This window comes from Punica granatum, chromosome 4, assembly GCF_007655135.1.
Source record: "Punica granatum isolate Tunisia-2019 chromosome 4, ASM765513v2, whole genome shotgun sequence".
Classification (NCBI taxonomy): domain Eukaryota; kingdom Viridiplantae; phylum Streptophyta; class Magnoliopsida; order Myrtales; family Lythraceae; genus Punica; species Punica granatum.
This window is the reverse complement of record NC_045130.1, coordinates 11,619,856-11,637,323: the sequence shown is the minus strand read 5'-3', so window position 1 is coordinate 11,637,323 and position 17,468 is coordinate 11,619,856. Positions and strand designations below refer to the sequence as shown.

Here is a 17,468-nt window from a genome sequence, read left to right as displayed (position 1 = left end):
TATTTATTTCATTGATAATAGCTTCCATACCACAAGTAGTAGCCATCAAGTGAAGGTGGAATTTGGTAGATGGACTCCAAGCTCATTCTGTTTTTTATTAGAAAAGCATAGATGTGGGAAGTGGACCGTGCATTGAGTTTTTGCCACACTGTTTCTTCTGATCGAGTTGTGGACTCATAGTTGAACGTTCCCATTTTTGGATTTTATTTCTTTTATGTTCTTTTTTTATTATTTTTTAAAAATACAACAGCATTTTTCAGTCTTTCTGCATGTTGAAAGATATACTCCAATTCATTGAAAGTATGTCATATTTTAAAAGAAAAAAAATAAAAAAACTCTGACTGACCTTTCACAAAATTGTATTCAAAATCCTATGATGCAATCACAAAGCGGTTTCAAGTCCTTTATTTGCATACATGATGCAATCATCTCAAATTAATTGCAACATAGATCTTCCCGAGTTATATATTACGGTTTGTGTAATCTTTCCTTTTACGGTAAAAAAAGAAAAGATTGAATAACCGAACCAAGTAGAAACCAGTGACTAAAGCCAATATTTGACGATAATTGAATTAAATTTCAATTGAATTTTCGAATACCATTATGCACTTAAAAAAAATAAATTCAATATTTGATGGTACATTACATAGCTTATCCGGTGAATCTTTGCGGGAGCTCGCCTCGCCTGAAGATGAAAGTCTCTCTCCTACGCTGAGCAGCAGCAGCAGCTGCTCGACGGCGAGCCTTGAATGCGCCCCTTCCTTTCCCTCCCTTCCCGATCGTCCTCGCTGTCTGCTCTGCGACGTAGCTCTCTAAGTCTCTGTAGCTGCAACAGGTGCTCATTCTCATTCTCATTCTAGGGTTCTGGTGAATTGCACCGTTTTCCGGCCTAATTAGTGATTGAATTTGACCTCTGTTATACTCTTGGGTCGTCGTCACCGTCTGTTATCAGCATGTCCTGATTGTTAAGGTCCTGATGCTACAGGATTGGCTATGGATGTCTCCGGGATGCCCCCCAATATTCTACCAAAAGTTGACTCATTATCTTCGACGCATCAAAGACCAGGAATTGCAGTTTTCGGCTTACCGGGATGCTGTCCCAAGACTACGGCTTTCTTTGGCCGAGAACCCTGTTTCCGATTCGGTTCCTCGAACATGACCCAGCCTTCACTTTCCAAAAGTTTTAAGTAAGTTCTTGGTGGAATTAGTATTGAAAATTAGCTATTTTTCGAATGATATTGTCATGATTGTGACCATTCAGATAGAAAAATTATGTATTATTGCTGCCGAGTCGGATGAGTATGATTCTTCCAGTGTTTTCTTTGAATCATAATGGTTCTAGTAGAGGACTTTAAGGGGCTTAGGAGAACGTGTATTAATTAAACACTAAAAGGAAAAAAAAAAATAACTCCACTTTCAAACTATGGCTCGTCTTGACGAAAATATACTAATCCTGCTATGTTCGCAACGTACCGTCGAGTGCGGTCTCTGATCACTCATGGCATTTGCAGACAGTCCCAAAATACTAAGGAGGTATTTGACTCTGTCAAGCAAATAACATTGCATCTCTTGCGGTTTCTTGATTAAGTAGTCTTTGACTCAACAAATTTTGGTAGTTGTTTACCCTTCCATTTTGGTTGTCTAGATTCTCTTGTAGAAACAACTTGATGATAAGGAGCATCCTCATCCTTAATTTAGATATGCTGCCGATGCAAGTCAGTGTACTATTAGACCTACAGATTTTATTAAAATGTTTTCTAGTGATCCTTGGTGCCTCTATTAGCAAAGACTTGTTGAGAACGTATGACAGATTTGTACTTGTTGGTTGGAGCTTCTTATGTGCAACGACTTTGAAACTTATTCTCATTGCTATCCTTTTGCACTTTAGCATGGACCTGTATATCTGAACTAGAGAAGCTTCTTCTTCGAAGCTTTGTAAGCAACAGTTGTCAAGTTGGTGGATTGGAAGTACCAGTTTATCCCCATTTTGAATGGCATGGCTGTCTTATTCTGACACTGAACACAAAGCTGAATTGATATTTTACTTCTCAGTTGCAAGTTCTTTGTCTTTATATAGCATTCATAAGGCCCCAGGATGCGGCTTGTTCGTGTTGTTCTTGCTGTCTTCTCTGTTCCTTTATTATCTTGCTTGCACTTACCAATTCCAAAGACGGTAAAATTCTTTGAATTGAGTGTCTGATCAACATACTTAAGTTCCTGTTTTGCAGGAAAATGCCCTGGTCTATTCAGAGCATTGCGGATGGCAGCAGTGGGTTGGACCCCTCGTCCATGAACGGCACGAATGGTGGGACCCGATTACTCAGGGCAATTCGGAATATCCAATCTAAGCTAGGTGATAAAATCCAGGTGATAAGGAAAAACTTCCCAATAAAATTACTCTTCTTCCTGGTGGGTTTCTATTGTGCAACAGCCTTTGCAACCGTTATTGGGCAAACAGGAGACTGGGACATTCTTTCTGCTGCATTGGCTGTTGTGGTTGTTGAGGGGATCGGGGCGCTCATGTACAAGGCTTCTCTTCCTCTATTCAGTAACATCAGGAGCGTAATTACCTTGTTTAATTACTGGAAAGCCGGGCTCTCGCTGGGACTCTTCTTGGACTCATTCAAGTACGAAATGGACAACTTTTTTGGATCCATCAACCCGTTGAACTTTGACATGGATATGCTTCCCAGATTCTTGTGATGGGCCCCAAATTGAATGAAATGTAGATTCTTCCTATATGCACATTTTACGGAGCAATCGATTCTTTGCGACAGCAGACTTCCCACTTCCCAGTTAAAACATCATTGCTTCTGAGTAGAAGGACAGGGTTGCTTCAGAAACAGACCAAGTAAGCTCCCATTCGCACTGAATTTTGAATCACTATTATGAGCAAACAGCCTTTATTTTGTGGGCTGTTAGTTGATAGAATTAGCCATTTTCTTCCTGATCTAAAGTTTCAATAGATGTATAGGACTAGCCCGATCCAGCCAAAATCTGGTGTTTGTCTATAAATACGGGTCAGGCATGCCATTGGGGAAATGATTTGTATTCGATTATTTTGTATAATAGTTAACGGTCAGCTTTTCACTAGCTCCACTATAGGAAATCCTTTGGCTTCTACATGAGAGCTTGTAAAGTGGAATACTTTTAACCTGATCCATGTTTTTGTGTCCTGATTTCTTCAGCCGTCTCTATTGGTTGGCTTGTGGTTCCAGCTTCTTGAGTATTTATGGGACGATTTATCCCACGTACAGTCAAGTAAAATCGAACTGAATCGACCAATAGTTCACAAGGCAAGTCCTTTCCATTCTTTTTTCTTTTTTTAGTGGATGGTCCTTTCCATTCTTTACTCATGTATTCCAACCAAGAATGCGAAGCTTGTTTTGCAGTTCATGTAATGAAGAGTGGCATCGGAAAATTTCAACTTAGAGCTTAGGAGACTGATCGTGTTGTGGAGATCAGCAAATTGTTTCCTGTGCGATGAATTCACAAGCAACCAAAGTAGAGCTTTTCCTCTGTAGATTTGTTGAGGAAATTTATATTGGCATATGAATTTTCAATTTTATTGATAAGGTAGTTTAGTCCTGCCGTGGATAAAGTAGCAATATGGTTGGCGTAAGTTACTTTCATATGTATCTTAGGCATGACACGATACATATATATATATATATATATGTATGTATGTATATATATCTATCTCTCTCTTTTACCCATAAATGGGATCTTTTATTTCTGCTTCAGATCTATCTTAACATCAAAATCTCATCCCAAGGGTAGGGACTGTCGGCGAGGTTCCCATCCTCGGGCAAGAACCTAATTTCAGTAGGCAAGGTTCCCATCCTCCGCCACGGGGGGGAGGGGCCACCGTCATGGCACCCACTGCCCCCCTCCCCCAGCTCCCCTTCCACTTTGGTTGCAGTTTTTTTTTTTTTTTTTTTTAATATTTATGAGAAAATTTATTTAAAAAGAGATTTGCATTGAAAACTTATTCTTAAACAGAAAAATAGACGGTTGGACTAAAGTGGTAAAAGAGTGAAAGATTGAGGATGAGAATGGCAAAAAAAAAAATTAAGACCAAAATGACAAAAGGGTCAAAAACTGCTAACATAAACTGTTTTTTTCCCCCTATAAATGAATATGGAAAAATGCACGAACATTCGATCAAAAATAAAATTGTTCAGGCAATCGAAAAAAAAGGTTTAAACGAATTCAGAGTTTTAAAATCGTGAGTTGTTGCTCATTGTCACATCACCTATCTACTTATATATATATATATATATATATATACATACTATATACTACGATGACAATTTGATACTTCTCTCTTATTTTGAGTTACCATTATTGATTTAATTAAAGAATTATCTCGAATGGATCGAGTCATTACTTGATTCTAGACCTGCAATGTAATCTATCTATGTAGTGATGAACCTCTGAATTAAACGAGTGACCATAGAATTTCGCGGAAATCAAACTTGAGCGATTGTCGGTCGCATGAATACGAGGTCCCGTTTTTGGCATGGTCTATTCTCCCCTTTCCTCCGTGCACATGGGTTCACAAAAAGCCCAGACATAAGTCCGCTCCGGAAGCATGTCGGGGCCCTTGTGCTCCCGGCTCACATAAGTTACTCTCGCTTATAATAGGTAAAGTTCAGGCCAGACGCCAGTGCCCCTACCTAGAGTTGCGTGAACCGGCCCGATCGCCCCATGCCTTCCGAAAGATTTCAGTTGGGTCTCGAAATCTGTGACGCCAGCTAACCAGACGGATAAATTATGCCGGAAGTAAATATTCATATTATTCGGATAAATCATTTGTCTGAGTAATAATATTCAATAAAGTTGCATGTAAGCGATATATAGGATCCATAATAAAATTTCATTTTTATTTGTAATTACTCATTTACGTGTTTAATATTTTTCGTTACAGGATAATGAGTTTTGGTTTCTATTGGACAGCTTTTTTTCGGCATGCCATGGCCCGACTGCAATGCTGACTCAGCAAATGTATATAAAATAATAAACCTGAAAATCGCATATCGAAATGTGTCACGTATGACGAAGTATATTTTTGCTGCGAAATCTTTCATGTCACAACCAACGAGGACATAACAATTGGCGCGATATTGTACTGTTAACTTGACTCTAGAAGCCAAAGAGACTTGAGCTTATAAAAAGTCATAAATCCTCATATATTTATGATTATTTATGGTAAACTAATTTGATTATTGTGGAGTTTCATGTTCCACGGAAAGAATCCATCTTTTATACAATCCGACATGGAGAAAAATTTGTGCAAAAAAAGTTCATTATCAACTGTAGAAAATCATAATACTCATTATCATCTTGAGGTAAGTAAACTATATTTTATATATATAGATAAGGGGGGAGATTTTTTTTTTATCACGTAGAGACCAAAAGTTTTGTCCACACGGTTGAACTATTTGAGAAGAAAAATAATGTAATATATGCAATATCTGATATATTTTTATTTTTATTTTTTTGTTGGATGTATGAAATAAAATATATTCAATTGACGATTTTTTTTAATTAGGGAGGATCGATATATTCTTATATTGGTCGAGTATCAAGATCACTCAACTAATTAAGGATGATTGCTTTCATAAAGTATTATAGTAATGCAGGAGAATAAACCAAAAATTCATTATTATAGAGGTAAAAAAAAACAAAATAATAACTTTATTAATTACCGCAAGAATTTTAGCCCATGCATATGTTCATCTAGTTAATCTAAATCACCAACCCCTAAGATGCTGCCGTTACGTGTAACCCGGCCGTCCCATTCATTAAGTTAACATATATTATTATTGTATATTCAACACAATTATCTGCCTAACTATTTATATTAATTTTATTAGTAGAGCTTACTCATTTTATTAACTTGCAAAGGCCCCACATTATGGTAGCGATAAGATATTTTCTTGTCTATATCAGTCCGTAACCATCATAATCAACATTGGATTTATTGGAATTTTGAAGTCTTAAAAACATGTATTATTCTTCAACTTTTGATAAAATTTATTGTATTTATACTCAATTCAAAATATAGTAGCTTTTTATTCGCACTTTAAGGATCTCGCCCCCCTAAATCCAAATCCAAAGTCGTTCCCTAACACTAAGTATAAATAAGATGTTAATGTGCCGTTTGGATTCAGAGTTAAAGTTATTTTGATTTTGATTTTGATTTTGATTTTGATTGTGGAAAATGATAAATGAGATGTAGTTATAAATTTGACTTAGGAAATGTGTGTTTTTGTTGTGTAGTGTGTTGAGTTAAAGTTAAAGTTAAAATCAAATTCTTTGAAAACAAACGGGGCGAGTTTTGCATAAGAACTTTGGAACGACCGGAAAGAATTTGATTAAGAATAGAACAATTTGGTGTCCCATAAGATCATCTCATAATTTTCTTTCTTTTATAGTTTTTTTTTTGGATAGTTGAACGCATAAAACAAAGGAGATAAGATAACCTCGTTCATAAGTGACAACTGACGGATCATCCCCGACCTAATGCTTTCTTTGTCATTGCACTTTACACAGTAGTTTATGTATGCACAATCAATATAAAAATATTGATTTTAGTTTTTTATACAATTTGTCTTTAAAATAACACATATGTCAATTTAAATTATAAACGTGTATAAATTAAATAAAAAAATCTTGGTCAAATCAAAATATATAACTATCTAAATGGACGATTGTTGTGTCGATAACTGATAAGATCATAAGAAATTATCGACCGAGAAACTTTTCGAAAGACAAATCCGTGTGTGTCACAATCAACCTCGTACCCGGTTATACAAGTCAAAAAGCTAAATCAACCTCTCATCGCTTCATCGCAATTCATCCTAGCAGTGATCACCTGCCCACACCTCTACTGCGATGTCCCGCCTCATTTGACCCGTCTGAGTGGTCTCGTTACGTGACAAGGTAGAATTACCGCGGGTTGCTATTAGTTCATTTCCGGCAACCGCACTTTGCATCCCTTTAAATTAATCGCCAATCAGTGTACCCATCACCTCGGCCGCCTTCACTTCACTTCCAGCATCACCCCCACTCCCCTGCCTCCCTCCCGCCTTCTGTCTCTGTCTCTGTCTCTGTCTCTCTCTCTCTCTCTCTCTGTCGGCTTCCTCGTATCGCTCTTCGTCTCTCAGGTGAGGCTCTCCTCCTCTCTGTCTTCATTGCTACGCCCCTGAACTTCGCCCTTGGGCTATGACGGTACGTTTGATGATCGGAAGGGACAGTGGACACTATCACCTCAGAACCGACTGTATTCAATACACCCGGACTGGATTTGTTGTTTCATAGCCCGTTACACGTTTGCCTGACCCTGTTTCTGTCAATCAAGCCGAGCTACTGATCTTCATACTGCTTCTCGTTTTGGGTGTTTGAACTATTTGTTTGGAGATGATAAGGTTGCTCTGTTTCTGCCGTACGCTTAAAATTTAATCTCTCATACTGCTGATTGATAGACGGAACTGAAGCTTGGAGGTGTACAATCGATTCGATTGCTCAAAATTTGTGATTTGCACAGGCATTGTCTCTTATGTGTACATATAGTGAAGTATCTGGATACTCATTTCTGCTAAGGCGATTCTCGCTCTATATGTATTTTATCATTATGAATTTGATTTCTACAGAGATGTCAGTTATCGGGCGAAGAGGACTTCATTACCTTCATACACTAAAAGCTTCAAATGTGCCTGCTGACCTGATACAGAAGGGACAGGATCGCGTGATTGATGCTTCTCTCACGCTTATACGGGAGAGGGTGAAGCTTAAGGTACATCTTTACCATCAATATATTTCTAGCTTTTTTGTAATAAATATTCAATTTAATGCCGAGTTCTCCTCTGGATCACATCTTGCAGAACCTCTCTATTAAATGTTTCTTCTGTTTGGAGCTTTCTTTGCTGCTATAGTAGTATTTTCGATAGGTCTAGCAGTGAGACTATACAATGCTGATGGAAGTTCTTCGACAAAAAAAAAATGTGGTTTTTCTTTATCGATGAAGTATTGTTTTTTCTTTAGGGAGAGCTTCTTCGTGCATTGGGAGGTGCCAAAGCTACAGCATCTCTTCTTGGAGTTCCACTGGGGCACAACTCATCGTTTCTTCAAGGGCCCGCATTCGCTCCCCCTCGAATCAGAGAGGCCATCTGGTGTGGTAGCACAAATTCAGCAACAGAAGAAGGTTCTGATGCCATTGCCTATGAACATTTCTCTTTTTCCCCGCCTTTTCCTTGACATGAAAAATCTATCCTAAGGGTAGGAACCTCCTCCCAGGACCACAAAAGGTCTTGGGTTTAATCCTCACCCTTTCCACTGCTTAAGGACATCATAAGGTCAAGCCACATATTGCACAGTGTTAGATTATACTCTTTTGAAATCTTCTAGCTGGAAAATGGAATTTCATAGTTACCAACTTATAATTACTTCTGTAGTCTCTTCAAGGAAAGTTCTGATAATGCTGGATTTTAAGTTCTGCTGTTGTTTAGGATAGGAGTTCACTGTGAGCTGCTGCGTTAATTTCAGGAAAAGAGTTAAAAGACCCTAGGGTTTTAACTGATGTTGGCGATGTTCCTGTTCAAGAAATTCGTGATTGTGGAGTGGATGATGACAGGCTGATGAATGTTATTGGCGAGTCAGTTAAGTTAGTGATGGAAGAGGTATGGCAAACTATGATTTCTTCTGTATTTTAGTTTTTCTATGTGGAGTCTACACTATTTTAAATCATTTTGAGTGCTCACTTACAACATGGTTTGTTTACATTAAATATCTTCGGTGTTCAGTACACAATCTCTCCAGAAATAAAGTTTTAAACGGATCTACTAACATTAGTACAAGCCTTTATTGTTTTGCATTGATCACTAGACTTGCTTAGAAGAATAATAGATGTCACTTTACCATCAACTTAAGCAAATACTCAAAGACGTATGCTTCACATATCTCCTTCTCAAGGTCATTTGGCGAAAACTTTATCTCATGATGCATGTTTTATTCCTCATCTATTCCCTGCAAAACTCGTAATTTGGCATCCAGTGCCTTTGCAGTTGGCATGTTCATATCCTGCTTGAATGGGATTACTGGGATGCTGCGGTGAAATAATTTGGTGTTGTGGGACCACAAAATTGGTGGTGGAAAGTTCTTATCTCCAAATAGTTTGGCTTTCTGGTAAAGCTACAGTTACATCTAATATCAGACCTCCTGCGGCCATTCTGTTGATAGAATGAATAGAATGATATGCTCCTTTTAAGAAATGCCTGTAGTGATTGCTCTGTCGTGCACAATTTATTTCACCCAGTTTATCACTAAAAAATTCACTATGATTTTTGCATCTGTGGTCGTTACTGGAGAATGAACACAACTATTGCCATAGGACAAGTTGTTTTTAAATTAGATGCATGGTCTCAGCCAGTGCTCTGACCTCTCGGAATTGTATTATGTCAGGATCCACTTCGGCCACTAGTACTAGGTGGAGACCACTCAATATCTTTCCCAGTTGTAAGAGCTGTGTCCGAGAAGCTTGGCGGACCTGTAGACATATTGCATTTGGATGCACATCCGGACATCTATCATGCATTTGAAGGGAATATATACTCACATGCTTCATCTTTCGCCCGTATTATGGAGGGTGGTTATGCACGCCGGCTTTTGCAGGTAAGGCCTTTTATCATTATGCTCTGTATTAAATGGATAGCGGCTATGACTACAGCTGTAATGGAGCAGAGCTGAGCCAAGTATTTGCAAGATCAAGCTTTGCTTGACCTGTAACTGTTGAACTTGAGTAGCTTGCAAGCAGCTCAAATCGCTCACGCTCCTAACCTTCATTTACAGAGATGGACCAGCATTACGATTCTGTCTTGAGACAATAACAAGAAATATTGGTTTATTGGGTAGAATGATTATTGTTCTTCTTCTTCTTTTCATTTTGTTTTTGTTTTGGTTTTTTTTTTGGCAAGTTTGTAACCTAATGGTATAGGAGGTTGAGAGGGTTCTTCATAAATATATCGGGATCATCTCTTTGCTTTTTCTCTGGGCTGAGCAATGAATATGAAGTTAAAAGTACTTTGATCACATATATGTGCATCTGTGAGTATGCTCTGCTACTCATGAAAACTTGAGGAAAATACTGGAGTCTCTTAGATCTGTGGAGCAAGCATGTGACATTACTCTGTATTGCAATAATTCTGCATGTTGATCATGTACTCTATAGAAAGTACTTGACTATTCCGGTAATCGAGAGACTTTGCCATGGATAACAATACCTTGTTATTTACCGAAAAAGTGAAGAGCAATACCTTGTCTGACATAAGAAGAGAACAACAGACTAAATGTCGATATCAAGAGAAGTGAGCATGCTGATGTACTGTATGCGAATTGAGATGCTATACTGTTACAACTTGAAGATTTATCTGATTCAAACTAGCAAATAATGTAACCTCATACTGTCAATTATAGGTGGGCATCAGATCCATCACAAGTGAAGGGCGCGAACAGGGAAAAAGATTTGGAGTCGAGCAATATGAAATGCGAACTTTCTCTAGGGATCGCCACCTCTTGGAAAACCTGGTATGTTTCTCACAAATAATATTTGGTGCATGCAAATTTGTCTATCAAGCTAAATGAGAAGAATTGATTAATCAGTACAATCGGAAGACAAATTGTATGTTACACTTGTTACGTTTATCGCTATTAAACTTCTGCAGAAAACACGGGAAACTTACAGGTTAGAAATGCAAAAATAGTTATTGGTTCAGTCACAGCCAATCATCCCTCAAAAAGCCCGGTGGGGGGGAGGACTTTGGAAGCCAGTGTACAATGCAAACAGAAACCACTAGTAGTTGCTTGTTTCTTCTAACATGTGTTCTAAAAAGAAGTTTTGAGTAACATGCTGTACATATATGGTACACACCCTGACTCTTGGTCTTGTCCTACCTCTAGAAACTTGGGGAGGGTGTGAAGGGCGTATACATCTCTGTAGACGTGGACTGCCTCGACCCTGCTTTTGCTCCTGGCGTGTCCCACATAGAGCCCGGTGGGCTCTCATTCCGTGACGTGATTAACATCCTCCACAACCTCCAAGGCGATGTGGTTGCTGCTGATGTGGTTGAATTTAACCCTCAAAGAGACACAGTTGATGGGATGACAGCAATGGTAGCTGCGAAATTGGTCCGAGAATTGACTGCGAAGATCTCTAGGTAATTATACTTGAAAGACAATATTAGTTAGTCATATGAATTAATAATGCTAATATAATGGTTAAGATGTTTCATTGCTTATATTATTCCCATCGTATTCAGTAAGCTATAGCAGTGTAGTAGTGATGATTTTGCAGTACTGTGTATTCAGCCAGACTTCACTTTTTCTATAGTTCGGATTACATGGGTGTAAGGCAAAGAAATGCCATGAGCTCCATTGATGAAATCTCTGTCAAATTTCTCTGCAGTTCTTCGAGTAAGATTAACCGATTTTTCATTACTGCAATATTATATAAGTGAGCTTTGATCTTCAAGATCTACCTGCAGCTCCCTGTGATGAATCGCAATACATCTCGACTAAAGTTTCTGTTCCTTTTGGCTATGAGAAAGGAATTGGGTTAATTTAAAGATTCTGATCTGCATTCAGATTTGTTTTCATGATAAGCAACATTGCTGCCTAATATCAGTATATGAAAGTTAAGCTGTTTCAGTATCCTCTTCTAGTTTTTCGAGCGATATCGATTTATACCGCTTCGCACATATTATGAAAAAAACTAAATTTACGGCCGTGAGGGCGGCTGATAGAAAGAAAAACCGGTCTAAATGGCCGTCGTTCAGGTTCGGAGGGACCCACCCGGGCTTCCCGTTCTTAGAGGTCACTTCTGTAACCACAGATAGGATAATGCTGCAGACATAGCATCCTGTGGCTGTGGACGACATGGACAACCCAATACCGATGCTCTTCAGCCCGTCCGGAGACTGGGACGAGAAGAACTCCATCTGGGCCACGTACACGAATGCTTCCGAGACCCCCACAAGCACGTACTGGGGAGTCTGCCAAAATATGCTGAGAGAGCTCTTCTCCTTCCCGTTATCGCTTGCGAAGGCCAATCTTCGCTGCTCCACGAGCCCGGCAAGGATCATGGCTGCCACTGCAATCCCCAGCCCAATACCAATCCTCTTGAGCTCACTCGGTGGCTGCGGCTCCCTTTTGGTGACTTTCACAAAAAAAGGGACAATGAGCTTGTCGTACAGGATGATGAAGGCGGAGGTGCTCACAATGTCGAAGGCGGTCATGCTCGCTGGAGGGATGTGAAAGTTCGAAAATGCCCTCGTGTCCATAGCTGCCCCCTGCTCGACGAACAAGGAGAGCATCTGAATGAACACCACGGACGACAGGATTGTGCAGAGCCAGATTGGTAATAGCCTCAGAATGCACTTCACCTCTTCGACTTGCGTGATCGTACAAAGGCGCCATGGGTCTGCTTTTTGCCCTCGGTTGCGGATATTCTTCCTGTCCGCTTCAGATATGATAGCTGCTCGATCGAGAAACCTGTTTGAAATGGAAAAGGAGAGATCATTGGCAACTGATCTCTCTGTTATCGAACTTCATTTGGCTCTTCGTAATTGAAACTAGTTCCCTGGCTGAATCGCACTTACTTGAGACCATTGGTGTGGCGGATCTTCCTCGAAGCAGTTCCTTCTCTTTCCCATCCATGAAGCTCGTACAGCCCTTCACTGTCCGCAGGAACTTCGAGCTTCATCTTGCGAAAGGAAGCGAAGATCACCTGACTGAACCTCGAGAATGGATTCCCCATTGGCTTGAAATGCCGGTACCTTGTCATTTGGCTCAACAACAACGCGTACGCAGCCATACAAAAACCGGTGCACATCCAAAATACAACCACCCAGTGCCCCATGCTCTCGATGTATACGAGCACCGTCTCAGCAACCAAGCTTCCCAGGTTGAGCGAGACGTAAAAGTAACTGTAGAACGAGGATTTGGACTGCTTCTCATCGGGATCCTCCCCATCGAACTGGTCTGCCCCGAGGGCAGCCAGTGAAGGTTCAGGGGCCCCATTCCCGATGGCGATGAGGTATATTGAGATGTAGAACAGCGCCACTTCGAGGGGAGTATGTGGCTCGCAAAGCTCCCCGATTTTACCACACCCTGGAGGCTTGAGCAGGAACAGGTGTGTGCAGAGGGATGTTGCTAGCAATCCCTGCAGAGGACATGATCCCGTGATGAGCTAGCTAGCTATATTGATTGCACACGCTGTAGAGTCGAATTACGAACCATTGTTATCAATACTGGACTCAAGAGATGGACCGCCGACTTACAATGGCGAAGACGACCTGAAAGATGACACAAGTTCTGAACCTGCCCAAGTAGGAGTCGCTGAGGAAGGCCCCGATCAAAGAGCAGAGGTACACGCTCCCGAGCCACCGACTGAACGTGTCGGCTGCCTCTGCATTGGTCTGCCTCAGCACTGATTTCGAGAACAGCACCAAGTTCACCTCGACTCCGGCAAACGCCATTGTGACCAGGCCTTGATTCACTGGTCGATGACAAGACCATGTTTATTTCATACAGAAAACTAAAAATGACTAAGACAACTCATAGAACCATGCATGTATAGTCCACGGAAAATTTTATGATACATTTTGTTTTGGACTGGTTCAAATGATTCGCCTCTTGTTCCGTTTAAGTAAGGTCTCGGATTCGAGTATCTGTGAATACAAAAAATCCATATTGGGAGATCTTTACCCCTTAATGGGCCGACCCGGCTGGACTAAATTAGTCGGGACCCAATTAGGCTTCCGAATATCAAGATTCACACCAAAAAAAAATGTATATATGATAACTATATGTATTCAATGGTTAATATCTAAGAATGTGTATACTTCAGGGTTATATACTGCAGGTACTACTGAAGGGAAAATTTTTTAGGTTCCCGGACAGTCGAGGAGGGCCTGAGAACGTTAGATTGGGGGATCCTCTTGAACCCGAGCCTTGAGATTGGAAACGTTCCTGCTAGTAGAATATTAGACGGTGTTGATCGAGAGTACCTAATATCATGATGGCACATCGCCACCCGCCTGTCCGGCCTTTTGTGGCGGGTCTGCCGAGCCTGTCAAGGGAGCCGTCTATGGTTTTTGCGCTCGTGCTCTCTTCTCGATTCTCCAATGCATCGACTGGGGCCACCTACAACATTGTAAAGCAAATCCAGAGATGATATCCTCAGTTTAATTATTCTCAATATGTCATAGTGATGATTATTGGTTGTTAGGTTCAATTTACTTAATTAATCAAGAGATATATTTCACGTGGTTAGGGTATACAGTGATAACATGTCTGCGTACTTGCACAAATCGTGGTGTCAATATGCTTTAACTGATTTGACTCATCGAGCCACGGAATTGATGAAAGTGTCAAATAAATTTTATTCCATATCGACTTAAAAATTATCCTTTTTTTTTTCCTGAACTTTATAAACCAAATGGCAATCTAATGCACACTCTTCAGAACATTATCATATATAGTGTTGCTAGTATAAGTAGCCTTCTTAAAACTCTAAAAAAGATAAGTTTGTTGCTATTTAACAAGAAAATTTTAGTATTATGAAAGAGAAATCATAAATAACTAATAAAGGGGTACGGGTAGTTTCACTATATCTCGAACATGCGATTTCTAAGCCATATAAATTCTCTAAACTATTCATTACTTTTTTCATAATTCAACAATACAATCATTACTTTCTCTCAACTATTCATTACTTTTTCTCATAATTTAATAACTAAATCATTACAACCCAATTATATATATATATAAAGTTAGAATAGAGTTGAGCTTAACTCAACTTTAATCCCAAACAAGCTTCATGTAAAGATCAAATTTTGTATTAGACGTCTTGCGTGGATACATAATTTTATATTTGGGCGGAGCTATTGCGTACTTAACTGAACGAGAAAAGAAAATTTTCAAATTAGTAAGGGGTATTAGTTCAAAATAAGAAGTAACACAGGGCCGCTTAAATGAGTCATGATGTGAAATTTTAAAAATTTCACGTGCGATGTACGATATAACAATTCTTTTTAATTATGGCAAACTTTCACAACCACCGCCAGTAACTAGGATGGTTGTTGTTGAATGATTATTATCCCAATTATGTACCTTCATTGTCCAGCCGATTGCATGTCTCCTATTAAGGATTGCTCATAGTTCAGAGCAAATATGTTTAAATTGCTTGTATCGGTTTGTTGGCCTTTTATTGATATAAATTCCGAAATTCAAACTCTTTTTTTTATTTTTTCAAATAAGTTAAAAAGAAAAAAAAAAGATTGTCTTTTCTTCATTTCCATTTATTCGTTTGTTTTCTTCTAAGCTAGTTATGGTCAAATAAATGGGTCGACTGTCTAATTTGGGAACAAAAATAAATGGAAAAGGACAAAGAACAAGACTAGGTCGTCCCCCGCACGAGTTCTAATTCTATGGTAATGCCCATAATAATGACAACAGTAAATTCCTCGTTGACTTTGATAATTTCATTTATGAGGTAATGCCCTTAGTAATGACAACAACAATATCTTTAATTGATAAATCCTCATGACTTCCGTGTAAAAAGAATAATAATAATAATAATAATAATTTTGTATTTCTGAGGGTTACAGTGTCCCCGCACAAATGTCTTTGTCTAAAAAAATTATAAGGCAATACGAGATTTTGTCAGATATCTAAACGCATCACAATTAAGATCTCAATGCAGCATTTTTCCTAACTTTTTTTTTTAATGTACAAAAGACATTTTATACGTCTATATCAAAAAATAAAAAAAGACGTATCATGTGATGCTGTTGATTCGATCTAAAGTAATATAATCAATTTTGTTTAAGTCACTATTTTTTCATTTCTCGGCTTAAGAACGGTGACCGATGCTCTCCCCATCAATTCGGTAATCACTAAAAGACTATGATGAGAAGGATCTCGAAGCACTTCGAACTAAAAACACCCAAGATATACGAAAGTATGTTTCATTAATTTACCGTGCATCCAGAACATCTCGGAACTGCCCTTTTTTTGTGTTTTCTTTTTTGGGGGGAACACTGATACACTAATGACATTTACCAAGGATTGGCACGATTATCGGCAGTAAACTATTTATGTCCCCCTGCCTTCTGTCTCTTAATATATCAGAGAAATATTAATTATTAGGACGATGCTGCTGCGTATGGCAATCTTGCGATCCCGTGACTGTCGGGGCCGAATGATATGTAACAAGACAAAGTATACATATTATAGGCAGCCACAACAATTGTGGGGGGGGCCATCTGGGGTTGCTAGCTAGTGGTAATGGCCAGTGGGAATGTTTTTATTAAAAGGCCTACGTCTAGCCGAAAAAATAAAGGATGGAAAAGGGAGGCAACCCGAATGATGAACTTAAGTGGGTTTAATAAGCACCATATCCATTAACAGGATCATCCATCATTGGCATTCCCAAAAGAAATTCAACAGCCGGGGTTTAAGGCTTTGTTCGTTTGGCTCGAGAAGAACAGCAGCAAATCACAACAAGAACATGCACCGAGATCAAACAAGTCAACGACCCATCCGTGGAACTCGACGCGAAAATGTTTTCGGGTTTTGTTCTAGGAGATCAATGAGGCAGTTAGTAATCTTCAGGTTAGTGTGCAGATTGGTTGGTGATACTTCTTTTCTGATGATCACATCAACAGGAGGAGAGATATATAAACCAAACAACACCAAGACAGCCAGACCAGACACTACCTCATGTGCTTAAGACAGAGAGATAGGGAGGTTTGAGGAAATTAATGTACCTTGAAGTCAGATGATAAGGACCTTTCCCGTTCCCTTTCCCTTGTCTCCATGATTGAATATTTTGCCTTTCTTGATCTCTCTCAGAAAATTAAATCCCCAGTCCACAAACACAAAGGCTGTGACTGTGTGAGGGAGAGAGAAGACACAGAGGGAGAATGAATGATGAAGACTAGCTAGAGAGCAGGGTCATGTTATGTATATGATGAGCATGAGCACACACACGCACACACACACACACACACACATATATATATAGGGAGAGAGAGAGAGAGGGAGAGATCTTTCAATGTTTTCAATTGTTTAAAAAAAAAAAAAGAAGGATTAGGAGAAGGGAAAAAGAGAGTGAGATGCTTGGCATTGGCTGCAATGAGTGACCTAATTTGGAGGAAGAAACGCTTGCAAATTGCCTAGTGTGACGAGGATAGGGTTTTTTTATGAATGTATTCATCAGTCAATTTGGAGCATTGCATTTTGCTATATTTCATGATCTTGTAAAATAAATATGCTCCTGAAATTCAGAGACAGAATGATCATTAATTTGGGTATCCTATAATTTCACGAACAACCCAATTGACTCCATTGTCTGACTCTTGAGTGACGTAGCTCTATCAGGATGATGTGCTATTAGTACATTAATC

The 17,468-nt window shown here is 39.3% G+C and overlaps 3 protein-coding genes across 5 annotated transcripts; 2 read left to right on the top strand and 1 right to left on the bottom strand.

Annotated features, from left to right (window-relative positions):
* Positions 1-642: 642 nt before the first annotated feature.
* On the top strand, positions 643-3,736 carry LOC116206264 (ycf20-like protein). 2 transcript variants are annotated; one of them, XM_031539089.1, is made up of 5 exons: positions 643-835; positions 986-1,187; positions 2,229-2,851; positions 3,189-3,296; positions 3,393-3,736. In XM_031539089.1, the coding sequence occupies exons 2-3, from the start codon at positions 994-996 to the stop codon at positions 2,701-2,703; spliced, it is 669 nt and encodes a 222-aa protein (XP_031394949.1). In that variant the 5' UTR covers positions 643-835; positions 986-993; the 3' UTR covers positions 2,704-2,851; positions 3,189-3,296; positions 3,393-3,736. The 2 variants fall into 2 exon arrangements, with proteins under 2 accessions (XP_031394949.1, XP_031394948.1); XM_031539088.1 differs by having other exon boundaries at positions 3,189-3,736.
* A 3,275-nt stretch (positions 3,737-7,011) lies between these two features.
* Positions 7,012-11,493, top strand: LOC116205308 (arginase 1, mitochondrial). Of its 2 annotated transcripts, none has more exons than XM_031537872.1 (7): positions 7,012-7,172; positions 7,659-7,801; positions 8,050-8,209; positions 8,551-8,684; positions 9,466-9,675; positions 10,477-10,587; positions 10,960-11,493. In XM_031537872.1, the coding sequence occupies exons 2-7, from the start codon at positions 7,661-7,663 to the stop codon at positions 11,218-11,220; spliced, it is 1,017 nt and encodes a 338-aa protein (XP_031393732.1). In that variant the 5' UTR covers positions 7,012-7,172; positions 7,659-7,660; the 3' UTR covers positions 11,221-11,493. The 2 variants fall into 2 exon arrangements, with proteins under 2 accessions (XP_031393732.1, XP_031393733.1); XM_031537873.1 differs by having other exon boundaries at positions 7,012-7,236.
* A 200-nt stretch (positions 11,494-11,693) lies between these two features.
* LOC116204119 (protein NRT1/ PTR FAMILY 7.2-like) lies at positions 11,694-17,089 on the bottom strand. Its single transcript, XM_031536200.1, has 5 exons — positions 16,830-17,089; positions 14,067-14,202; positions 13,338-13,555; positions 12,657-13,219; positions 11,694-12,549 (listed from the first exon to the last, which is right to left on the bottom strand). Exons 1-5 carry the CDS (start codon positions 16,878-16,880, stop codon positions 11,694-11,696), a joined length of 1,824 nt encoding a protein of 607 aa, XP_031392060.1. The 5' UTR covers positions 16,881-17,089.
* Positions 17,090-17,468: the final 379 nt, after the last annotated feature.

Excerpts from the sequence above, each read along its gene's own strand:
- LOC116206264 (XM_031539089.1), top strand. The coding sequence starts at position 994 with ATGGATGTCTCCGGGATGCCCCCCAATATTCTACCAAAAGTTGACTCA. Across the intron at positions 1,188-2,228 it reads TCACTTTCCAAAAGTTTTAA|GAAAATGCCCTGGTCTATTC; the intron begins GTAAGTTCTTGG and ends CCTGTTTTGCAG.
- LOC116205308 (XM_031537872.1), top strand. The coding sequence starts at position 7,661 with ATGTCAGTTATCGGGCGAAGAGGACTTCATTACCTTCATACACTAAAA. Across the intron at positions 8,210-8,550 it reads AAATTCAGCAACAGAAGAAG|GAAAAGAGTTAAAAGACCCT; the intron begins GTTCTGATGCCA and ends CGTTAATTTCAG. Across the intron at positions 10,588-10,959 it reads GCCACCTCTTGGAAAACCTG|AAACTTGGGGAGGGTGTGAA; the intron begins GTATGTTTCTCA and ends TCCTACCTCTAG.
- LOC116204119 (XM_031536200.1), bottom strand. The coding sequence starts at position 16,880 with ATGGAGACAAGGGAAAGGGAACGGGAAAGGTCCTTATCATCTGACTTC. Across the intron at positions 14,203-16,829 it reads CCTTATCATCTGACTTCAAG|GTGGCCCCAGTCGATGCATT; the intron begins GTACATTAATTT and ends ACAATGTTGTAG. Across the intron at positions 13,556-14,066 it reads ATGTGCCATCATGATATTAG|TGAATCAAGGCCTGGTCACA; the intron begins GTACTCTCGATC and ends GTCATCGACCAG.